Below are 13,509 nucleotides of genomic sequence, written 5' to 3'. Positions count from 1 at the left end.
GTACAATAGGAGAAAACAAGTATAAATAGACTTAAGAATATTACAAGTAAACAATAAATTCAAAATAAAAATCTCTAAGAATATAATTGAATGATACTTATTCTATCTTGGGAAATAAGCAAAAACAATTTAGGATTAGGTTAATTAGTAAACTACAAAATTTAGTGAAACACTTTTAAAATATTTTAACTTCTGAGAAAATAATGCTTTTTTGCTTCCTAAATAAAACCAAATTATTTCTCTTTTACTTTTCATAAGCACCATAAGCCACTACTTACAGAGGATGAAAATCTACTAGGTGAATATTCTTTGCAAAAGATGAAAAGTTTTTAGATCATCTGAAAATAGAGTATTATTCTAGAATATATAAATTTTAGTCTTGTACATATATTGGGAGAGAGAGAAGACAGGAAGGAAGGAAAGGATAAACAAGCATTTATTATCAATTACCATAGCATCTTTGTGATTTGATTCCTAATTTCGCTTAGCTTATATCTGATCAAAAGGTCAATTTTTAAAAAGATTGTAGTAATAGGGTGATATAGAACCCTAAACTAGCTTGATCCAGAATATTTTTATGTATATAAAGATCATTCTATTAATATTAGTACTGTAGACACACTCAGGATAACACTGTCACGAATCAATTTTGTTTACCAATAATATTGTTAATATATTTTAAATAAATCCTACTGGAATATCATGCAAAATCCTACTGTATCATGTTGTTGGTAACTATCTACCATCCCTCTCCCCAGAGAAGCCCTGTATCTTCTGACTAGTAGAAATGGTAAGGTCAGGAAATCAGAAAATAATTACTTTTTTTTTTTTTAAAGTGAGGCAATTGGGGTTAAGTGACTTGCCCAGGGTCACACAGCTAGTGTTAAGTGTCTGAGGCCGGATTTGAACTCAGGTACTCCTGATTCCAGGGCCGGTGCTCTATCCACTGCGCCATCTAGCTGCCCAAAATAATTACTTTTAAAAAGTTAGTGTTCTGCAAAAAAGGGAAAAGAGAATAAAAGGAGAATTTCCAGTTGGATAGAATCTCATTTCCTTCTCTTATTTTGCCTTCCAGGAATATATTTAATATTCAAACCATTGTTCTTACAGAATTACTAAGCCTATTCCTATTATTATTTTGCTTAAGTCATGTTTCTACAGAGTAATTAATGTTAGGTATGGTATGCCTGTACTGGTAGAAGAAGTGAAATTATTGTATTAGTAAGAATGTATTGTTAGCGACCTGTGGTTTGTAATCTTCGGTTACCTTGGTACCCAGATGACTTGTCAGCCTTCGAGGAACAGAATAAGTACTACTAGCACTCATAACACTGGCTGTCTCATGATCCACTTGTGCAATAGAACCCTACAAATCAAAAAAGTTTTTAGAAAGAATCCCAAACCATAAGACATATGCACACACACTTAAGCCCCAAGAGTCAATCACACAATCTGTAATCATTAAGTATCTCTATGATATATTTGAATATAGATGCTCAAAACAGATAAGACTTGATCCAACATAAATTTTATTCAATAACTCAAACACAGGAGAGAATGCAACCAATTGTTAAAACCTAAGAGGAGGTGGTAAAAGTAATCACTATAAAATGAATTTTAGGACCATTTCTTGAGGAATTCAAAAGAACAGTAAACCAGTGAAAATGCTGTGGTTGAGTATAGTTACTCTCTAGAATCTAATACCAGTTACAAAATTCCAAAAGACATGATTAAAAAAGTCATAAGATGAAAACAAATTTAAATTAAGTACAAGTAGATTTACAAAATGCAATGAAGAAAATGGACAGATTCTAAAATGTAAACTATCAGAAGAAAAAGAAGCAATAAATCTCTGAACAATTTAGTTATTTTCTTGACATTCAGATTTTTAGAACTGACACAATTAACTTGTCTTACCACCTTTGCCTTAAATGTAACTAAAATTTTAAATCTAAAACAATTGTCCGATGTAGCATTTGTCAGATCTGACAGTAGTCCATGCCTCTATGGTAGCACTTACGGTAGAAGAATAAAACAGAAGTAGTTATAAGCCAAGAGTGAGGGGAAAATACAAAATATGCATGTGTATATCTATTTACCTATCTACACACACATACACATACATACATACTCACATACATACACACACACATACAAGCATACTGGTGGTGTGGGTAGAGTAGAAGCTGTAAACTATGGAAAGGGGTCATCTATACATGATTCATGATAGCAAACACTCCTCCTTTTACAGAGGGAGAGACAGAAGAAATTATGAAACAACAGAAGAAATTATGAAATTCTAACATACTAGCAAGAAAGGCCAAATACAAGATAAGAATACTCTCAGGATTTGAACTCAGGTACTCCTGACTCCAGGGCCAGTGCTTTATCCACTGCACCACCTAGCTGCCCCCTATTAATGTATTTTTAAAGTACAGCTACTCTGAAAATGAAAACGAACACAAATGCAATAACTCATCCAAAAAAGTGAATTTCTGATAGAAAATTCCAGATAAATCCTTTTAGCTTTGCCCCCTTCATTTTAAAGATTAATTTTGATAATCCACTTAGTTATTTAAAATCTTATTACAAACTTTGCACACAAAATCAGGAGATTATTTTATAATCTATTATTCTTAAAAAAAATTTTTTTATTTTACTTTTTGTGGGGCAATGAGGGTTAAGTGACCTGCCCAGGGTCACACAGCTAGTGTCAATTGTCTGAGGCTGGACTTGAACTCAGGTCCTCCTGAATCCAGGGCCAGTGCTTTATCTACTGTGCCACTTAGCTGCCCCTATTCTTTTTAATTCTAATATGGTGGTCAATTCCATTGTGGATAAGGATACTAAAAATTAGGAATCTAATACCCTGAAAATATTTAATTTGTGAAACATCTTTAATTTCTTTCTCTTTTGTTATTGCATTTCTAGATAATGAACAGTAATGAGGAAAAACATTTTCCTTAATTTTTGCATTTATACTAGGAAAAGTCTCTAGGTCCTTCCATTGCAAATAATGTCAGCTTTTTTAAAAAGTGCCTTTTAGGGGCAGCTAGGTGGCACAGTGGATAGAGTACTGGCCCTGGAGTCAGGAGTACCTGAGTTCAAATCCGGCCTCAGACACTTAACACTTATAGCTGTGTGACCCTGGGCAAGTCACTTAACCCCAATTGCCTCACTAAAAATAAAACAAAACACAAAAAAGTGCTTTTTAAAAAAGTGGCCCTGGTGTTTCTTAAGGTTACTTACATGCACTGATATGTGTGTGTGGTTTTGTTTTTAATGTGATTAATTCTGTGATTGTTAGTTTTCTTATGTTGAACCACTCTTGCATCCTTTTTTTTAAATTTCAAATTGTTCAAAGTGATTAAAAAATAATATGGTGTGATCCTTTTCTTATTTAAATTTTTGAGGCAATATTCATTAGTGGTATTGATCTATAGATTTTTTTTCCACTCTTCCTAATTTGGATATTAGGATTATATATGACTTGTAAAGAAAATTTATAATTGTTCATATTTTGGCTCAAAAAAGTTTTTTCTTCAATTTACTGTTGTTAATATACCAAGGTTCCAAAGGTTTGTCATGCCGGGGTGGGAGTGGGGATAAGCTCCCACTCTCTATAAAATGCTCCAATAGCGTGCATCTCAAATAGCCTCTGACAACCTAAGCCCAACTCCTGGCCTTCTAGTGGTGGAACTGTTTCCACAGGAGAAGGGGTGAAGGCAAGTCACTGGCGCCTTAAAACTAGTTGCTTTGGGCAGGTGGGGCTTGTTAGCCTTGGAAGGCAACCCACCTAGGGGAAGGAAACCCTGATTTTAAACCTTCTCTGCCTTGTGGCTATACCCACATATGGGAAAGGCTTTGGGAGTCAACCCCGAGGAAAAATGAGGAATTGGAGTCCCTAAGGCAGTTGGATGTTGAACATCACATCCCTCTGGCAACTCCTGTGGCGGCACTGGTGCCAAACTGTATTGGCTCTGCCTCTCCTTTGGATCTACCAATGTCATGGAGAGGGAAAACCTGCTGCATGGGCAACAGCTTGTTTTCCATATTGATCCGCCCAGGCCAGCGCCCTGGAGAGGACACTCCAGCTACTCCTTATGGGGTAGATACAACACGGGATGCGGCAGTTACCGGTTATAAGTCACTCAGGAGCTGCGGCTCCCACATCGGACTGCACAGCCACACTGAAGCCTGTGGCTCTTCAAGGCACTGATCCATGGTCGTCCACGACTGGTGGAGGCCTACTAATATACCAATGATTAAGGCCATCTGGTCAAAACTGCTATTTGTATTCACTCTGCACCATTAAGAGGCTAAAAAACAATGGTCAATCAGCCTTGGGCTGAGACCTTTTGCTGGTCAATCTGTAAGTCCTTGGTCCTTCAAAAAAAAAAAAATGGAGGCTCTAAACCCCAAGTTATCTTGTGAAGTTTAGTCAATCAAAATATATTCCTTTGGGAAGAGCACCCACTGGTAACGGTATGACTCCCTATATCGACAGAGAAAAGAAAGGTAGAAGGAGCTGAATTAAGGGCCTTTCCTCCCCAGCCTGTCTTCTCCATTCATTTATGTCTGATCAAGTTATCAGGGCATGGTATAAGTTACACATTCTTATAAATTGGGTACTTATAACCTACTTTAGGATAAGAATGATTTGAATATTGATTCAATTCCTACTCTTCCATTTGTATGATAAATTCTGATCAGTTTTTATTTTCTCCATTCTGAATTCATCTTGTTAATTTAAAAAATTTTGGAAATGAATTGATTAGCCAAAGATTTGTTGATTTTGTTAGCCTTTTTTAAAAGAATCTGCATTTAGATATTACTTGTTATTCATATAATCTTTTTGTTTTCTAATTTATCTTTCTAATGTCTAGATTAATTCTGTCCTTCTTTTGGATTTACTTATTCTTTTTTATAAGGCTGCATGCTTATTTCAAACTTTTTTTCTATTTCTAAAGATAAAAACATTTTATACATGTTTTAAAGATATACAGAAAATGGTGAAAATACCACCCACCTCACAGGATTGTTATAGGATCAAATGGGATAGTATTTGTAAAGTGCTCTTAGTCCAGTGCTTAACACAAGTAGATGCTTTAAAACAAATTCCCAAAACTTCTCTGAGGATTAGTTTAACTGCATTTCCAAAGTTTAATATGACTTTTAAAATTTTTATCGTTCTTTTTTTCCATAGTTAATTATTTCTATGACTTGTTCTTTGACACTATTCAGAGTATCATTATTAAGTCTCTATTTAAGCCTGCACCTTTATTTCTGTTCCCTGGATTAAATTACTTTTAATTGTATTATGGTCTATAAGATATCTATTTAATATTTTTGCCTTTTAACATTTATAATTTTGTTGTCCTCTAGTACTATTTTTGTAAAGATACCACACAATACTAAGAGATGTATAGAGTAGTCATAATTATTTCAGATATAATTTCTCCAAAAATCTGTTCAGAAAGGAACATCAAAGTGTCCTATAAATCATCTTTAGTTTAAGTAACCTTTACTTTATGAATTTAGATGCTTTGTCATTTGGTGCATAGTTTTATAATGATTTGTTTCATGTTTTGAGTTTCTTCCAAGCATACGAGTTCCTTATTTATTTTTATTGACAATATGAATTTTTACTTTGGCCGTCATAATTGCAAATAATTTTCAAGTCATCTAATATAAGAAGATTTTGTTCCAGCCTCACTAAAATGTATTATTACTGTTAGATGCATTTCTTATAAATAGCAAATGACTGAATTTGTTTTTTAATCCATTCTGCTATTTTTATTCTTTTTCAGAAGTATTGCTAATTTCAGAAATAGTTATGGGTTATTGATATTTGGTTATATGTTTTTAAATATAAATGTGAATATATGTGGATATGGATCAGCAATGCAATCATACATCCAGTGAAAACACACACACACACACACACACACACACACACACACACACACACACACGATGTATGACTTCATTGCTGATTAACTCCCTTTACCAATGCAAGCAGGTACCTGCTCTGCAATTTAAAATCTCAGGCACTGATAGACTAACTGGCCCCCAGGATAATGGTGATTATGGGTCAGAGATGGGACATGACCCCAAGTTTTCCCAAATCTGAGGCCAGATGACTATCTAGGTTTGTGATTTCTCTCACTTCTTTCTTTTGTATTGCTCTTAAAAAAAAATCCTCTTACTCTTTTAAGTATTTTGTCACTATAATTATTTTTGTTTATACTTATTTGATGTTAGTCTATTCCCAAATGCCCTCCTCATCTTCACCTGCTTCAGTTTTATCTACCCTAGCCTAAGCAAGAAAGCAAGTCCTAATTTCATTAATTTATTTCTTTTAATCTGTTTCCTCCTCCTCCTTTTGATCCTTTCTTTTCCTTGTTCAGATGTTTCAAAATCCTCACTCTCCCTGTAGTTTAAGTAAAATGTTTTTGTAGCACATTTCTTTAAGAAATTTTCATCTACTATAGCCATATGGAAAAATGCTCTAAATCACTACTGCTACCTCATAGCTATTAGAGTGGCTAAAAGGACAGAAAAGGAAAATGACAAATACTGGGGAGGATGTAGGAAAAATGAGACATTAATGCACTGTTGGTGGAGTTGTAAACTGATTCAACCATTCTGTAAAGCAATTTGGAACTATGGCCAAAGGGCTATAAAACCATGCATATCCTTTGACCCACTCCTAGGTCTGTATCCAAAAAAGAGATTAAAAAACAAAAAGGAAAAGGACCTATATGTACAAAAATATTTATAGTAGCTCTTTTCTGGTGGCAAACAATTGGAAATTGAGGGGATGCTCTAAGAAAAATTTGTCAAGACTTACAAGAAGTGATGCAAAGTGAAATGTACTGTATACAAAATAAGATCAATATTGTAAGATGACCAGCTATGTATGACTTAGCTATTCTAAGCAATACAATGATCCAAGACAACTTTGAAGGAGTTATAATGAAAAATGCTATCCATCCCCAGAGAAAGAACTGATAGTGTCTGAATACAGATTGAAGCATAATTTTTAAAAAACTTATTTTTTCTTAAAGTTTTTTCCTTTTGGGGGGAAGGGGTCTGTTTTCTTTTACAACATGACTAATAGGGAAATGTTTTGCATGACTACAGACATAAGCTATATTGAATTGCCTGCCTTCTCAATGAGGGGTATGGGGAAGGAGGAAAGGAGAGAAATTGGAACTCAATGTTTTAAAAACGAATGTTAAAAATTGTCATTTTCCTAGTGAGCCCATTCCCCTCAGATGAAACTCATTATGTGGCTCCTAATTTATGTAGCTATAGATACAAATATATAGACATAGATATAGCTACATATACTCTACTCCCATTGCCTGGAAAATATGTTAATAGCACCTCTTCATGGGTAAAATTCACTGGATGATAGAAAGGGGTACCTGGGAGCCTTTCTCCAATGTCCCAGCTCACCACCTCCCCAGAATAACCTGAAACCAGAATATCTTTTTTCAAATGTCTACTAGTCTGATACCCTTCAGGTCACTGGTTACAAGCTGAATGAGATTGCTTACACAACTTCAATGTGATCTTTCTGCTTCCTCTGCTTCAACACCTGGGCCTTGCCATTCACCCTTGCAATGGAATCCTCTCTTTTATGTGTTGCCTCCAACAACTGATGTTTGAGCTCCTTAAGAGCAAGCAGGCATATTATTGCTTTACTATTTTTATTCCTTGTGCATGGCACATAGTAAGAGCTGAACAAGAGCTCATTCATTCATTCTGTTCTTCCTATTCAAGTACTTCTCCCCTCCATTATTACCTACTCTGCCGAGGTCCACCCTAAACCCAACTTGGGAGAATGAAGAAATTTATTCACCTCCAGAGTGAGTGTAGTGTGGGTTCATCTTCAATTTGATCTATTTCTTCGTGCTTGAGCAACTTCTTGTTGTGTTATCCTCCCATAAAAGATATTAGTTTACTTTTAGTGGACTGCGGGGATGAAGTTCACTAAATGTTAATATAGTTTTTCTTCTTTCCCTAACTGTAACCCTAAATCTTCAGAAATCTCTTATATATTTATCTTCTTAGAGCTTTTCTGTCATTCAGTGATACACTGTTTCTTAATTTTTAATAGCTTAGAAGCATAGGATAATTTATTTCGTTGCTTTTTTCTTAACATTGTGTGCATATTTTTTTGGGGGGCAGACTCAACTCAAATGCTTCTTTTTTGTTGATAGTTCATCTTTTTCACTGATGGTTAGATTCAGTTTTGCGGGGCATTATTTGGGAATGCATCTTAAGCTCTTTTGTTCTTTTGGAATTTCCTATTCCATTCTTCTCTCTTATCTGACTGCAGAATAATACTCAACTATTTAAACTGGGGTTCTTCCACAACTGAAGGACTTTCTTCTGGCTGCTTGCAAGATTTCTTATTTGACATTGATATTTTTAAAGTTAGCCATGGGGCAGCTAGGTGGCACAGTGGATAAAGCACCAGTCCTGGATTCAGGAGGACCCAAGTTCAAATCTGACCTCAGACACTTGACACTTGACACTTACTAGCTATGTGACCCTGGGCAAGTTACTTTAACCCTCATTGGTCTGCAAAAAAAAAATTAAAATAAAAAAAATTTAAAATTAGAAAACAAATGAAAAGTTAGCCATTTCATGCCTTGGTTTTTAAAGCATGAGATTTTTTCCTCTGACAGCGATTTGTAGATTTAGTTAATCATTCAAAAATTTCAGGCAGTTTTCTTATGATATTTTTCTACAGTGTGGCATTCTGGTTATAAAATTGGGAGCCTTTCTCCAATGTGAATTAGTGTGCTAGAGAAGCAACAGTGCTTAACTTATAGCCTTAGGAGCTTAATTTGAAACCAGACATTGTCACTACCCATGTGACCTTAAGCAAGTCATTTCACCTCTATGGCCCTCAGTTTCTTCACATGTAAAATGAAGCAGCTGTATCAGAGAGCAGTCCTTAACATTTTTTGCTTGTGGGTGGCATGGTCTCCTTTGAGAGCCTGGTGAAGCCTATAGACTCCTTTTCAGAAGTTCTTAAATGTATAAAATAAAACACATAGTATTACAAAGAGATCAATTATATTGAAATACCATTGTCTGTCTGTCTATCTATCTATCTAGTTTCTAGGCCTCAGGTTAAGAATTCCTGAACTCAATGATCTCTGAAGTCTCTTCAACCTCGAGGTCCATGACTCTATAAGCCTAATTTATGAAATTTACTTTTTGCTTCTTTTATGTAAAACATTCTTCTATTTGAATTCCAAATGTGTCATTCTTTTTTTGAGAATTTCTCCTAATTTGGACAGAGATTATCACTTGCTTGTTCTAAATTGTCTAATGACCTGCATTAATTGTGCTTTGAGAGCTCTTATTTCCAACCTGCTTTCCAATCCAATGGCTTCTTTTACGAGTTTCACTTCTTTTCTGAACCATGCTTAAGTTTTTGCTCTAGGTTCCACGACTATCTGGAGAATCCACAGAATTCTATTTTTCAATGGACATTTTCTTTAGTAAGACAATAGTTATTCAATGAAATATGTTTTGGAGGGGAATTTTTACTCCATTTTAATGCCTGTGACCAAGAATCTGCCTTGATAGTTTATCACTTGGAAGCTAGGCTTATATCTGGCTTCTTGTATTTTTTTTTAAGTCTTTTTATTTTATTCCCAATGTTTCTGTCTTCCCTTCTTACTCTTTGGCCCCTTCCTTGTCTAATGCTGTGGCTCATACCTTTTCTGCTGTGAAATCTCCCTCAGCTGGGTAATATCTGCTACTATAAGATGGGAGTTTAGGAAGACCTGATTAGTTACTTATTAGAATAAACATTGTAGAGAGAATTGATCTCAGCTTAGTTTCTAGTCTTGTCTTCTGAATCTTCTGTCCAATAATACATTCTGTTCAATAATACATTTTCTTCGTAATGAAGTAACTATATAATCCCTACTGGGAATAAGTTATGGATCTGTGATTTCATTGGTACAGGGAACTCCCAAGTAAGGAAACATTCTCTAGCAATGCAAGTAGACACTATCTTTGCCACTTAGTTTTAGAGAGCCAGAGCACTGAGTGGTTATGCCAGAGCCAGAGTGTGTCAGAGGCAAGATTTGAACCCAGGTCTTCCTGGTTCCGAGGCAGCTTTCTATGCTTTTCTTGAGCTACTAAAAAAGACAAAATATCATGTTTGTTACTATTCAAAATTTTGATTGAACTCTCTTTAAAATAATCAAATAGAGCAATCTCATTTTGTTTTCTTTTTAAAAATTCCTGTTTAGAATTTTATTTTCCAAATTACATGTAAAAAAATTTGACATCGAATTTTTAAAAACTTTGTGTTCCAACTTCTCTTCCTCCGTCCCCATCCCCCATCCTCAAGTACTAAAGCAATTCAATATAAGTGAGCAATCTCATTTCAAGTAAATTTATGAATTTATGAAGCTGTCTGATACTGCAATTTCTGTATATGACATTAAATTATCTTATAGTTTCTAGGCAAACTGGCATATTAATAACTAGGATGTAGGGATGTATTCAAAATAATTGATAAAAATAATCTTGTTCTTAGACCAATAGTCTACAAAGTTGGGGCTTGGGTATTACCTCAAGGAGTATGTGTTTAACTAATTCAAGGGTAGGAAGTACCTACCCTTGGTAGAAGGGGTGAAATCCTACTATGCAAACAAAAATCAAATATAGGGTAGTCTCTAACAGCAACACCAACCCTTTATTCATTATCCCATAACACTCCTCTTCATCTCACCTTCCACTGCTCTACACACTCAAAACATTTCTTGATGCTCTAGTCAATGGCTCTCCATGGCAGTTACAATCTGTTAACTGGCACCTACAGCAAATACTGTGGCAAAATTTCACTGTGGCTTGCATCCCTGAAAGTGTCTACGTAGCCCCCACAGAAGGAAGCCAATCCTTTAGGGTCCTCTGATGAAGTGATGATTTTTGTACCCCGGACCCCTTACCCCCACCACAACAATAGAGCTCTCATGGAACGGAAGGTAATGGCTGGTGCACCAAGGAACACAGAAGAGGGTGATGACACAGGGTAATTCTCCTTGACTTAGAAAGGGAAGAGTTTTTAAGCAGGTAGCACTATTATCTTTGCTGTAGCTGTGATGTCCCTTGTGCTGTTCCCATTTGTAATCGTAGCTTTACATCAAGAAACGCATTGATAGCTGCAAAAATCTGGCACTATCCATCACATGGACCTGACTGTTTAGACCAGGGATGGAGGTGAAGTCTGGAATTTCTGGATGTTTTCCTATATCCAGTTACTCATTTATTTGGGGGGAGGGTTGCAATACTTCTGTTTTATTTTTTATTTTTCTCCTTTAGAGTTGCCTATATTAAGCTTCTAGAACTCCAGAAGCCACAGTTGACAAATAAGAGCCATAAAGTCATTTAATAAGTGAAAGGTTCTCTAGGACTGAGGTGTCAAGCTTCATCCAAGTTGCTAGCAAAACTCTAGTATGGTAAGGAACCAGATAAAAACATAACTGGGAAATGTTTGACAAAATAAATAAAAATACAAAACAAATAACATTAATTTGTGGTTTTCTAAGTCATTATGTGGCAGCAAGGATCCTTTCTATGAAGTGTGACACCACTGCTCTAGAAGACCTTAAGGACACGAACATCAAAATATGGAGAATGGTAGGAACAATATTCTAACTCTTAGGTTTCCAAACTGTGTGCCACAATACTTCAGGGTGCTAGAGGATATTTTAAAATTTCAAGTGAAACAAGGAACTCTTAGACACTCAAGATGATTTAGTTCAAGGTTGTTGACAATTTCTACATTAGATCACCCTACATTCCTTTGGATGTTATTCTCCAATGTTTCAGATATGTTTTTGCTCACTTGTACTTTTGCCTATGCCAAACCTTCTTGAACTGTCTCATTTATGATGCATTATTTTTGCAAAGCTGGGTTTTCAGTAGCTGCTGTGATAAAAAGCAAGTACTGAGTGAAAGTCAACATAGAACAGGAAATGAGAGTGCCAGTGTCCAGCCTCATCCTAAAGTTCAGAAACTCTAGTACTTGACAAATGCACACAGCCCATTAGTAAGGAATTGTGGTTTGTTGTTATTGTTCAGGGCTTTCAGCTGTATCTTACTCTATGTGATCCCATTTGGAGTTTTCCTGACAAAGATACTGGAGTGGTTTGCCATTTCCTTCCCCAGCTCATTTTACAGATAAGGAAACTGGGGCAAACAGGGTTAGGTGACTTGCCCAGGCTCACACAGCTAGCAAGTGTCTGAGGCTATATTTGAACTCAGGTCTTCTTAACTCTAGGCTCAGTGCTCTATCCACTGTGCCACCTACCTGCCTGATTATGGTTATTTAAGAATATTTTTTCTTTCAATTTATGTGTATTTTTTTCCAAACCACTACTACTAAGTTTTAGGACACACTAAGCTGTTTGGGCCTAGCTACTTATATATGGAATTGTTAGAAATTTATTTTGGCCTTTAGGCATAGGGAAAAAAAAAACTACTGAGACACTAAGGCTTCTGTGAATTGAGGAACTTTGGGAATTTCTGTCATAACTCCCACCCCATGCAAGTTAGGCTAGTTTTTTCTTTAAAGCCACCAAACCCATTATTGAGACTTTACTGGCTTAGATAAAAAGGTCAGGCTTTTGACATTTTCTGATCATCAGAGTACCAAAAGAGAGTGACAAGGAGCTCCAAGCATTATTTAGTGTTTTTCTGGAAAAACATGATGAGCACCTCAGCCAAGGGAGTTTCACTAAGCTCACTCAATTCTATGTGTCCCCAATGCCTATTATTCTTGTTGAATATCATTCTCATGCTATGGCTGAGTAAATCACAAAATAAAATGGCCTATAAGCATCTTATTTTGTTCTAATTTCAAACAAATTACTAGATCATTAGTTTGAATTAGGCCCAGTCCAGTATATCTTCCTACCTCAACAGCTCCAATTCCTGGCTCACAGTCTTTTTCTCTCTACCAGAACTCCTGCTCTCATTTTAGGGGACATAATTCTGCAAATACCCTAACTTCTAGTTCCTCAAAATTGGCGGTGAAATAGAGAAGAGGAACAATGAACTCTACCCTAAAGGCTCCTGCCCGGCTAGAGATTAAGCAAAAAGTTCAATGCCAATATTTTGCAAATTGGAATGAAAAATAGTTTACATTTTGTTACTAAGGACTATGGAATAATTAAGCTCAGTTACCTTGGAACAGTAGTAGACTCTTGTTTAAAAACTACTCAAACTTGGGGCAGCTAGATGGAGCAGTGGATAGAGCACCAGCCCTAGTGTCAGGAATACCTGAGTTTAAATCCGCCCTCAGACACTTAACACTTACTGGCTGTGTGACCCTGGGCAAGTCACTTAACCCCAATTGCCTCACACACACACAAAAACAAAAACAAACAAACAAACAAAAAAACCCCACCTACTCAAACTCACAAAACAAGTGAAATTAGAATGATTCTTGGATTTAGAAATGGA

The 13,509-nt window shown here is 35.8% G+C and overlaps 1 protein-coding gene across 9 annotated transcripts in view; it reads right to left on the bottom strand.

Annotated features, from left to right (window-relative positions):
• APC (APC regulator of WNT signaling pathway) overlaps positions 1–13,509 on the bottom strand; it is a 149,538-nt gene that overhangs the window by 33,548 nt on the left and 102,481 nt on the right. For 7 of the 9 annotated variants that reach the window (XM_043978865.1, XM_043978864.1, XM_043978870.1 and 4 more), the window contains one exon: positions 1,244–1,366. In XM_043978865.1, coding sequence (XP_043834800.1) covers positions 1,244–1,366 — 123 coding nt within the window. The remainder of the gene's footprint in view (positions 1–1,243; positions 1,367–13,509) is intronic. The other 2 variants (XM_043978866.1, XM_043978869.1) reach the window with 1 other exon arrangement.

The sequence above is a fragment of the Dromiciops gliroides genome, chromosome 1 (assembly GCF_019393635.1).
Source record: "Dromiciops gliroides isolate mDroGli1 chromosome 1, mDroGli1.pri, whole genome shotgun sequence".
NCBI lineage: Eukaryota > Metazoa > Chordata > Mammalia > Microbiotheria > Microbiotheriidae > Dromiciops > Dromiciops gliroides.
Note: the sequence above shows the minus strand (reverse complement) of the source record. Positions and strands in the feature narration are given on the sequence as shown.